Source organism: Protopterus annectens, chromosome 1.part2, assembly GCF_019279795.1.
Source record: "Protopterus annectens isolate FY-2018-M chromosome 1.part2, PAN1.0, whole genome shotgun sequence".
NCBI lineage: Eukaryota > Metazoa > Chordata > Ceratodontiformes > Protopteridae > Protopterus > Protopterus annectens.
In genome coordinates, this window is record NC_056727.1 from 540813787 (window position 1) to 540826547 (window position 12761).

A 12761-nucleotide genomic window follows, 5' to 3' on the forward strand; every position below is an offset into this window, starting at 1 on the left:
GGACTACATTTGCAAACATGTCTGAAGGGATAGATCAACAAAGTTGCTGTATGCAGAAGATGTGGCATTACAGGCAGACTCTGAAAAAGAACTTCAGCAAATAAAGTAATGGAATATAAAACTGAAAAGACACAGGTGAAACTGAGTAAAAATAAGATAGTTGTAATGGCTACAAGTGAGGAAATCAGAAGAATCTGGAAACTAAGATAGAAGGGAAAACAGTGGAACAGGTTAACACCTTCAAGTATATGAGAGGAGTGTTTGAGAAGCAGGAATGTCTGAATAAGGAAGTCAAACCTAGAATCAGATGTGCTGCAGCCAAATGGCACAGAGTGTTGGGGGTCAGTGTGAGACAGAAGAATGTCAAAGAAGCTGAAAATTAACTTTTACAAAACAATAGTGCGGCCAGCACTACTGTATGGTACAGAAACCTGGGCAGTGAAGACATAGTGGATGAGAGCTGATGGAGATGTAGTTCCAGAGATGGGTGGTAGGATTCACAATGTGGGACAGCCTAGCAAAATGAGGACATTGGTGCAGAAGTTCAAGCAACTCCGGTTGCAGAGAAAGTCAAATAGAACAGATTGTGGTGGCTTGGGCAGACACACAGGAAAGTGGAAGAGAATCTAGTGAAGATGATTTGAGACAGACAGGAAGAAGGCAAAAGAAAATGAAGGTGTGCAGCAAAGAAATGGATGGATTGTTTAAGAGAAGAAAAAACACAAACGGCCAGCATCAATAGTCCAACGCTTTATTGTAGATGAACAAGAACATAAAAATGTCCCAAACATTAATCCAACCCTGACCGGTTTTGGCAATATGCCTTCTTCAGTGAATAATGAAACATGCCCAAACTTGAGCATCATACATATTTATATCCTGCATCAGCCATGCTTCACCAATGGTATAATCCGACCCCTGTCCATATAATACATATTCATGAACCCAAAAGACTGCTTTCAAAAGCACATAAAATCATGTATATATCAAAGGTGATAAACCATTGTGAATACAAATACAATATATGTTCAATAATATTAACAAATATAAATGTAGATACAATGAGTGTACATCTTGAGATTGTTATAAACAAATGATAAAAAAAAACTAAAACACAAGGTGGTATACAAACATGAATCAACCATGTCAAATCCCTGTCCACAGAGTATAGACAACATTATATATATTTTTTTACAACCCAAACCAATATCTCCATATAAACAAATGTGTACATATATATATATATATATATATATATATATATATATATATATATATGTGTGTGTACAATATTTAAAAATGGAAAAAACATGTGATAATTCAAATATAAATACAACAAAATTATCACACCACAATGAATGGAGCTTGCCATAGCCTTGTACCAATAGGACAAAAGCTGATGAAATAATCATAGATGGTCGTTCAGACCAGGAGAAAACAGAGCTCCAAGATGAATGATCCAATATTTCTCTTTAAAACTAAGTGTGCTTTGCCATCCCTGTTGGTGGCTTCTATCTCCTATAATCCTGTCAATGACAGTAAACATGAACTTAGCTGAAGGATGTTTAAGTGTATGTTGAAAAAGTGAATTTGTTGTCTTTTTGTTCCGTATGTCGCTCCTATGTTCCTGGCCCACATTGCACGATATACAATGCCCACACGGAAAAGTACCTAAAAGCTTATCCCCCATGATGGTGAGTTGTTTATATTTTGCTCCTCCTAGTGGAGGAGCAAAATATAAACAACTCACCATCATGGGGGGTAATTTTCCATGTGGGCATTGTATATCGTGCAATCAGGTAAATAAAACCAAACAATTCACCAGTGCTAATACTAGTAAGGTTTATGATATGAGAATCTTTGGTAATTGTTCCAGCAGTTGGGTGATATACCTAGCGACATGTCAGTGCTCAGCCTTTTATGTGGGCAAAACGTCACGTTCACTTCGTATTAGAATAGGGGAACATAGGAGCGACATACGTTACAAAAAGACAACAAATGCACTTTTTCAACATACACTTAAACATCCTTCAGCTAAGTTCATGTTTACTGTCATTGACAGGATTATAGGAGATAGAAGCCACCAACATTGATGGCAAAGCACACTTAGTTTTAAAGAGAAATATTGGATCATTCATCTTGGAGCTCTGTTTTCTCCTGGTCTGAACGACCATCTATGATGATTATTTCATCAGCTTTTGTCCTATTGGTACAAGGCTATGGCAAGCTCCATTCATTGTGGTGTGATAATTTTGTTGTATTTATATTTGAATTATCACATGTTTTTTCCATTTTTAAATATTGTACATATATATATATATATATATATATATATATATATATATATACACACACACACATTTGTTTATATGGAGATATTGGTTTGGGTTGTAAAAAAATATATATAATGTTGTCTATACTCTGTGGACAGGGATTTGACATGATTGATTCATGTTTGTATACCACCTTGTGTTTAGTTTTTTTTTTATCATTTGTTTATAACAATCTCAAGATGTACACTCATTGTATCTACATTTATATTTGTTAATATTATTGAACATATATTATATTTGTATTCACAATGGTTTATCACCTTTGATATATACATGATTTTATGTGCTTTTGAAAGCAGTCTTTTGGGTTCATGAATATGTATTATATAGACAGGGGTCGGATTATACCATTGGTGAAGCATGGCTGATGCAGGATATAAATATGTATGATGCTCAAGTTTGGGCATGTTTCATTATTCACTGAAGAAGGCATATTGCCGAAACCGGTCAGGGTTGGATTAATGTTTGGGACATTTTTATGTTCTTGTTCATCTACAATAAAGCATTGGACTATTGATGCTGGCCGTTTGTGGTTTTTCTACTAATGGTTTGGCCATGCATGCTGTACGTGCGAGGCGTGGTGTTCTACTTGTTTAAGAGAAGACCTGTGACAGTCAAGCATGACTGTCGAAGAGGGTATCGCTGAACTGCCCGAGATGCTGACAGTTGACAGGACACTTTAATCCCACGCAGAAAATGGGAAAAGGCAGACTATGTTGAATGAAGCATTCTAGTTCTAATGAACAGGTACATTGGATCCCTCAGCCTTGGCAGCACACTCAGAAGTATTATAAGCTAAATTAATAAAGCTTGCCATTGTGGATACTGCTACTAACTGGGATGTGAATGTCTTCTGTGGGGCCATCAAATGACTAGTTAACAGCATTTCATCAGAAAAATCCCATAAAGCGTCACAGTACTAATTCAGTTATGCAAAGGAGAAAGTGAAAGACATGAGAAACTGTGTAAGTGCTGCCTAAGTTGTCTAATGTTCTTGGCTCAGCTTTTGGGTGGACATGTAGGAGTCTAGGGTGCAGGAGCTTTTTTTTTAAAGAGCAGTTTCAGACACTAAGTATCTAGTTTAAAAGTCTTGGACCAGAAACTCCATTTCCTACAGGGGTACAGGACAGAGAATGCTTTTTATATCCATTCAGGCACTGTTTGCTGCAACTTTAGGAATTTTGGCCAGTGGGGGAGCTACAGGAGGACTGTCAGAAAGTGTAAGACTTTCCATAGTGTCTATTTTTTGGAACAACATAGGGTTTATCGCTTTGAAGCATTACATCCAGAACCTCCTCAAATCTGGAGGTCATCAAGTGGTGACACAGGAAGTCCGTGTTTATATCATTCAAATGAGCTACAGGGGACTCTTTGGGAAATTTCACATGTTTCTTCTTGTATATAGCTTTTATTTACATCTTTGGTGGTGGTGAGGCAGAACACAGCTTTCTCAATAGCAAAATGGTCAAAGGAAGCTGCTGGGCTGTCTGCCTTGGATGACAGTCTGGTGGGCATCACAGTCATCTAAAGTACAACTGAAGAAGAACATAAGGCTGGCTTTGGGAAGCCCCAGAGCAAGGATGAGTGCTGGCACAGAATTAAGACTAGTATCAAAACCTCCATTAGTCCTAACAACTCCAGCCAGATTCCCATTCACTAGCATTACAGTCTCCAATATAAGCAGTTTAAGCATAGAGGCCAAAGTCAGCATCAAAGCCAAGAATCAATCCAGGAGTAATCATCACAGTCCACTTTGGTAACTTCAAGACTGAGAGACAGACAGAGGCAGATGCTGATGTTGACCATGTCATCAACAACAGCAGTCTACATTAAACTCATCATTGAGATAGCAGTAACAGAGAAAGTTTGGACCATCACCAGATACGAAATATCAGCTGACACCCACCTTTTTGGGGCTGGTGGAAAAAAATATATGGATCTATGAACAAAAACTCAGACCTGGGATCTGGAGTACAGGCTATGGTTAATTTTTGACTCCCATTTGCCTGATTATTTCTACTTGGCTCAATAAATGGCCTCTGAAAATTTGTTGCAATTAAACTCAAACATAACATGTGTGGGGTCCTAACTTAAGCAATGAAATTTGGGGTAGGAAGGACTTCAGTATTACAGAAACTGCCTTCTCAGACTCCAAATCAATTATAAAAGAACCAGTCAGAGAAGTAGCCTGCAAAGCTATAGATAAGTGACTTCTAGATGACCTTTACATTTATAAATGAAACAGACTTTTTAATTACATTAATGAGAACCTTATTAACTGCAGGCCCCATACATTTTTAATGCCACCTTAGATATAATAGAAAGATAAGGAGGCACTTGCAGATCTTATTCTTCTTTTCAAGAGACTCCACAGCAGACACAGTTTGGCTTTAAAGACTGAGGACTCAGATGGTGTCAATGTCAAGGGTCCATCGAGTTTGGCAGAACATTCTGGATCATAATTTTGTAGCAAGACTTCTTGTACAAATACAATTTTGTTTTGTTATCTCCCACAGCTAACCATCAGTGAACCTTTGCGCCTCTTTTCGATAGTCTTGTGGCCTCCCTCAGACTTACTCTGATAAGGGTCACAATCAGCAAGGAGCAAGACATCTTGTGTCCTCATCACACTGCTGCCAGGTTTGTATTCTTACCTTTACCCCTATCCCTGCACATGCCCAGGTAATGCACGATTACTGAAACATGCAACAGGTGGACCGTTTCTCACTTTGGCAAGGAGCTGAGATTGGCAAGTCACTGCATCACCATCAGGAAGCACTTAGTAAATTATTTCCCCAGCCTCTTCCAGGGAAATCTAATTGCAATGAATGCCCCATATGCACACATACCCCTCCGTCCTCTCATTCTAGGAAGGGCGTGCCTGTCCCTCCCAACACCTCAGACACCTACGCCAAAAGCTGAACCAAGGCCACCTGCATCATAGTCAGGAATTCATCCCTCTACACCACAATGCTGGCCTGCATAAGTAACAACTGTAATATATCCTTTGTGTAATAGAGTGTGGAAGGACAGAATTCAGTTAAAATTTTACTCTTAGAAATAATATCGCTTTCCTCCAAAATAAATAATGCACATACCATGTCTGTCCTGTGGAAGGATTTTCTTCCCACAAAACAACTATGGAAAACAAGTTATTTAATAAAACAAAACTGGTCACCCAAATACAGAAATAACCTGCAAACCATTTAACAATATTATCAAAAGCACATGTTCCTTGAGAAGTGGCAGAAAAATGCCTCTGTAGCAATAGCAGCAATTTTTTTTGTACAGTAAACAAATGATTTAGAAATAAAACAAAGTGAGAATAACTGGTTATAAACAGCCAGACTGAGACAGCAAACTCCAACTGTAAACAGTAAAGTGTTATAGAGGGCTTAGGTTCAATATGAAAAGTTAATTCCTGACTGAAACCACAAAGAACACAGTCACCAAATCTACTTAATTAAAATAGTTGAGCACTTTCATTTCCAGGTAAAACATGAACTTCATCAGAACTAAATGCATTTTAAAGGTAACAAGAATAACGTTTTGGAATCTCTCTCAACCTCTCAGTCCATGAAATCTGGACAAAACCTAAAATAACTGTGGGACAAAGACTCAAAAATAGGATCAGATGTTAACTCTTATAAACTTGGAAACTTGCTAGAATTACAGTATTTGCGTTAGCATGCCATTTTTCTGAAGGATATGGAGTCTGAAACTCAAACATATGTCCTAATTTAGTGACTTCACTCCTCAGTGATTTGCCAGAGCACCACACATTTTATGAGGAACAGACTAAAAATATGATGCAAAAACCTGTATATTCTGTGAAAATCTGGACAGTTGAGAGGTATGTTTGAATTGCATTTTTTAATGCATATAATTTGCCAAGTCTTAATGATTATGCTAACATGAAAGTGTTATCTGAAGTCCCTGCCAGCAAGCAAATTATGTCATAGCATTATTTTTATAGGACAGGTTATTTTTGCTTCATGTGTTGTAAACTTATCTTACACTGAAATATGGTTTTCAGGATCTGAATTTAGTTCAGAGCAAGCTTTTGGTTTTAGTTTCAATATTATACGTCTGAGTCCTGAAAGTCGTTTGGCTTCATAATTCCTGACTTGAAATTTTGAAGGAATACTGCATTTTAAAAGAAAAGAATGAATGAATGAATGACAAACATTTATCAGAAGAAATTCATGAATAAGAGAAAAAATATGCTGCATTTTCCATACACTATTTGAGAAACAGCAGCCAGGAGCTAATATGACTGCACACCTTATGCAGCAATGCATAAATGCAGCAAGGGAGAACAATGCGGTGCATTGGGTCTGTATCACGGCATCGAAAAGGATGTTAATCAAATGGCTTTAATATCTAAAATGACGTGCATCAAGGTGTGTTTTGTGAGATCGTGGTACAATGAAGATCGGAAAATTTGCCCTTTCCTCACTGTAGTGTGATCTCAGAGTTGGTACATATAATTAGTGGGGGGACTTCGATGCACAGCATTTTAGATTTTTAAGCCGTTCGATTAACGTCCTTTTCAATGCCGTGATATAGACCCGCTGCATTAAGGGAGGTACTCAGCAGCCTGAGAAGGTCTGAAATGCCAAACAGCCCTAATGCCTGTGGACTTAGTCCTATGAATTTACAGAGGATGGACTTGCTCTTATCAGATCAGGTATTAAACTGTAAATAGACAGTACAGTATAAAACAAACAAACAATTAACACTGAATGAAGACAGACACCGATAAAAAAACAAAATACAGCCACCAATCTCATTCTAAAATGTTAAAATCCACAAACAGAAACATTAACACTTGACCACTGGGACTACTTATAAAACTGTTTGTTGTAAAACCACCAAATAAGAATTACCAAACTAAGCGCTTTTTGTCACTATGACTTCATCAGAACGTGAAGACAGACTAAATTCCAGTATTAGGAGACATAAGAAAAATGATACATATATGACATTTAAGAGGAAGTATACATTAGACAAGGGGTTATTTCACATGAAAGAACAAAGGATTAAAGCTGGTAAAAACTTGTGTGGTACAAAGGATATGATCACAAAAACATTAACGGACATAGGAATTTAATTTAAGAATGGGTTGGTACTCATAACCACCAAATGAAAGGAAATGATACTGCACACAGAAAAAGGTTTTACCCATGTAAGGAATACCCTTAATTATGATGAATGATATCTGTGACTACAGCAGACTCCCTCTTATCCGGTCTTGCTGGGACTGGACCTTAGGCTGGATAAAAGAATGGCTGGTTAATCAGGACAAAAAGCATACAAAATAATATTTATAGGTTTTAAATCAGCTAGAACAAGATTTGTGTTGGTATACATTTTTCTGATGAATATGAAGTTTAAAACTCAAATTTCTGTCATTATTTAGCCCAGAGGAGGCAGAAGTGTTGTTCTTCTCTGTTGTCATTTGCTAGGACTATGGCAGAAATGTGATGGCTGGTTAAACAGAGGCTAGATATGATGGAGTTTACTGTATATAGATTCAATATGGAGAAATACTACCTGTTGGGACCATCTGTAAATAAAAAAATAAAAAAATGGGCTGAGATCACCCCCCAGTACAATGCGCACATTCTAAAACATCTGTCTGGTCTCTTCTTCAAAGTCCCCAGTCCAGTTTTCTGTCCCAACCTCTGGTTATGGTTTGTTTGAAGTCTGCATTTTCTTCAGTATTCCTGTGAGCTCTTTCTGGTTACTCCAGTTTCCTCACACCTCTTAAAACTTGGCGACTTAATTGCATCTACAAACTACTGATTTCCATTCAAATGCATTTATCTTTCTGGCTGCAAACGCAATTACGAAGGACTGACTCATGAACCTTGCTAACTGTATCAGGCTTCACGACATAGCATTTTAATTTGATGCTCATAACTCTCTGAAAAAGATATCACTTCCTAAGAAGGGGTCTATACTTACCAATAGAAATTAATGTTTCATAATTCTGTACCATCACTTCCCTGTGAAGTTCCTTGTCTTGTTTTCTCAACATCTTCCATTCCTCTTCTGAGAAAGAAATAGCAACATCCTCAAACAATACTGGTACCTGATAAAGATAAAAGGTGTGCTTCAGCATTTCTTTAAAAAGTACAACCTAAAATCTGTATAATTTGAGAGGAAACAAAGGCAGTTGTTACCAGAAATTCTAGCAATTATGCAACGTGTAGCATTGGTCTTGGGGTTAGCCAAGGGTGAGTGCGTCCCCCTTTCGTTGATAATTTAGGTATTACTGTGTTCAGGCCTTACAGGCCATCTTGCCATACGGAGTATTATAGAATGCCCTTGATAAACCAACAAATCTAATTACTTTCAAAGATGGCAATAGAATTAGAAGATATAATTTCTGAAGAGCCAATACACAGTTTCTATAGCTCTGAAGGCTAATGATAGCAGTAAATACACTTTCTTTTTTGTTTTTATTTTAGAGACTGAAGAAACGGCACTTTCTTCACTCCCTGAAATAAAAATAAAAAAAGAAACAAGAGGTTAGAAGTAGAACAGTCTGGAGTCATTTTGCTGGTTCAGCATAATGAATCAGTAAAGAAAAAAGAAAAACGCTACCACTTGTAGAGTACAAATAGTACAGAACCTTCACTAGCAATTTTGTTTCCTGTTGCCTGTGGGCTGGTCTGCATTCTGCATATGAAACAGCAAAAGAAGCTGAGCTGCATATTAATAGACCCACAAGTGAGTGGGAGGAGGCTAAAGGTGACAAAGAGGTCACTCTGCCCATGACATGAACTAGCAGTGTGGCAGGAGTAGGTGGTATGAGGCTAAAGTGTTAAATTACAGAGTGGACAGGTCCATGCTGGGCATCTGCTGGCTGAGGTTTTACTGAAGGAGTAGAATATGAAGTCATCTGCCATCTCCAATTATTTATGGAGGTGATCCTGAATGCTATGGGTTAAAAAGTAATCTATTTTCCACCCCCTTCCATGCACTACATTAAAGACTGACTAGGGGCGGACCACCATCAAAAGTCTTACATTAAGGAAACGAGGGATCCAACTGAGGAGGAAGGAAAACAAGCAGCAAGATGCATGCCTAGGAAGGTGAAGGGGAACAAGACTGACTGTGGAATGGAAACCTGGGGTAGGCATCCCTTTCATGTGGTCTATATTTGGTGAAGCACTCCAATTTTAGCCTTCCAATATGTAAGTGCTCCACTGCTGTTCTATGACTTTACGAGGCTCTAATTCCTACAGTTTCATTGTCTCAGCAGTGCAGCCTATGAAAGATGGGCATCATGGACCTCACCACAGTTAAAACAGACCAAAAGAAGACATGCATTGACTCTACTGGTTGCACACCCAGTTCAAAAGGTGACACACGAGTGCAATGGCCTAACTCACTGACATTGTTTTTGGCTGAACACTGGGACTTGAGGTGGAGTTTTTTCTTCTATTTGGCATGTAGTCCATGCAAGGAATTCATTTTTCCTTAACAGGAGGTGAGATACCAGCTTAATGAGTTATAAAATTATCTTGTAGTGTTGAAGTGAAGATGCTGGCAGTTTCTTTGGTGGTTCCTTCAGCAGTACCTAGCTGTAATGTTTTGGCAAGACAGACACAATGTTGCCAAAAAGAGTGAAGCTCTTGAGCAGATTACTACTCAACACCTTTATAAGACTAACTAAAACAAAAGACACACCTGGAACATCAGCTTGGAGTAAAATTTTAATACGATAAGCTGTTTCTATTCATGGAACATAACCATGACCTTCGTCAGACAATCAATCCACTACACAAATTACAGAAAGGCTTAAATCACATGAACCAAAAACTCAACCAATCATACTAGTGCTGCAAATACCGGCCCTTTAAAAAGCTAATCAAATGAATTGCAAAGGCTCAGATATCTAAAAGTGTGAGTGTGTGTCTGTCTTTCGGCTTTTCCCAGTTAGGGGTCACCACAGCGGAACTCCGGTCCGCTAATGATTGGCAGTAGATTTTTCACGAACGCTGAGGTGCCAGCTCGACGTTCAACCTTCATAAATCTAAATTGCTATAATAACTCTCCAAAACTGACTTAACATCACATCCACATCACTTTCAGCAATTTCCAAAATGAAAAATAAAAACCTTTTAAATCTGGAACTTTGCAAACTATGTCTACACAAAGCATTCTTATCTTGATATTGGATAGCATAAACATGTGCCAATAACCACTCTCTCAAATTACTGGTGGTTTTCCCTGTATAACAACAATCACATTAAAAATGTTCCGAATAATGCACTACATTTTTAGTTTTACGGGTGTATCTACCTGTGGCAACTACACTCTTACCAGTATCAGCATTAACCACAGAAGTACTGTTGGCCAGAAAATCACCATGTTGTTGTCCAAAGCAAGAAAATGTACCATTCTATTTGGTAGTAATTGGGCTATAATCTCTTTACCTACAAAATAATCCTTCAGGTTCCTGGACCTTTTATCCATAAGTCTAGGGGTTACATCAATAAAATCATTCAAAACTTCATGACCCTTAAATGTGTTTCACTGTTTCTTAACAATATATTTTACATTAGCAACATCAGCCCTAAAAGTAAGAGAAATTGATTTCCAGAGGACATACTCATTCCCTAGGTCAGGATTTGCAACAAAACCCACCCTAGTAATAGGGGAAAGCTGTTCTTGCGTAGGAGCAAATACACTCACAGGGGCTTCCTGTATCAGAATATTTGAATACCAACTATCTTTAAAAATGTTCATTTTTTTTTTTTTTTTTACATTTATCTAGAAAAATTTAATCATCAGACTTAATCCTAGAATCATGAATTTTGACTATAGTGGAAGCACCAGCATTTAGTGAGGCACTTTCTACTGTGTGCAGCAGAGGAGGTTAAACTGCTTCAATGACTGCAAAGTCTTCCCTGTTTACTCCAACTGTTTATACAGCTGATTAGCCGGGGGGGGGGGGGGATCCAAGGAGCAGCTTCTTGTGGTATATTAAGGAGCAGAGTTTTCACACGGTCTGGCAGGGAATGTGTCCTCAGACATGCATGACTGTAGAACTAACCTAGAAGATGATGCCTTCATGAAGCATCCACTGTATCACAGCTACATTTCATACAGTGCTTGCTAACTTTGGAAGCAAAGTTGCAAAGATTCAGCACTTTATTCCTCTATTTTCTTTCCTTCACATTTTCCTTAAAAGTGGGAATGAAAATTCCCTTGGAATTGAGCATACAAGTCTGGCAATTCAGAACCCTGAAGGCTAAGCTGGCAGATGTGTAAACGTTCTTTCCCAATCAGTTAACACTCCTTTCCTTGTCAGTAGGGGGTGAGATCTTTGGTTGCAGCTCCACAAGATCCTTTCCTGCATATGGACAAGATAGCTGAATTAGTAATCAGGTTCTTGTACAGATAATAACAGGAATCCACGGACTTATAAAACAAGCTTCCTGGAAGAACGGGGGAGGGGGGGTGAGAATCTGTCTCCAAAAAAGCACCTGTGAATGCATGCAGCAAAGCTTCAATAAATGGAGGAACAGCTGACAGTTTAGGTTCTGCATCCTACACGAGGAACTCCTTCTTTAGACTTGGGCTATCTCCAAATGAGAAATCCTACAGTGAGGAGGAACAGAATAAGATGTACTGATCATACATACAAGAAAATGGGAGGACACAGTGGACATCTTATTCTCTTCCTACATAAATAGTTCTTCCATGTGTTATTGTACAACAACTGCTTTTTGTTACATGTCTGTTTTTCCAATAGACTGGAATAAAAATCAGAAGACATCTGATCAGTAAAATTAAGTTTATTTTCCTCAAAGTCTGAAGAATCGGGGTTTTCAAGAACAGAAAATTTCCTCTTCTTTTTTGACTAGGGACCCTTGACAGTAACTGTTGATTTGTGAGAGGCTATGGGTTTCATAAGGAAAAACATGAAATCTGACAGTTTTAACAGAACCTGGGAGGGTGCCTAAGTCTGCTTCTGTGAGGGGACCTAGGTGTGAGTATGGAAGGCTTACCTAGATCAAGCTAAAGCAAGATGGTGGATATCGGAGGTTTGGGTAACTTGGGGCCTTTTGCTAGAGCATTGTGGCTGCCTTCAAAGTTTCTGGCCATGGGTAGACACTGACCACTTTGATGAGGGAGATGGAGACATCTTATGTAAGAAGAGCAGATATACTGCCCTCACCACGGACTATTATGATACAAGCACGGAAGCCCCATGTCTGCAGAGAGACATCTTGACCACCTACACCTATATGTTTTCAGCTGAGGAAGATATTCTTTCTTCTGGCAGCATGGCAGACTCAGGCGAGGCATCAGCAGAGGCTTCAGTTCAAGGCAGCATCCGGGATGGGAGCTGTGAAATCACCACACAGGGCCTAAAGCCCTTGAGTCTAGGAGGGCTTTAGGACTCTA

General features: G+C 38.5%; 1 protein-coding gene across 1 annotated transcript in view; it reads right to left on the minus strand.

Moving 5' to 3' along the window:
* LOC122792381 (zinc finger protein 99-like) overlaps nucleotides 1-12761 on the minus strand; it is a 369449-nt gene that overhangs the window by 257574 nt on the left and 99114 nt on the right. Inside the window, 1 exon segment of the mRNA XM_044060167.1 lies at nucleotides 8304-8430. Within this exon segment, the coding sequence (XP_043916102.1) occupies nucleotides 8304-8430 (127 nt within the window).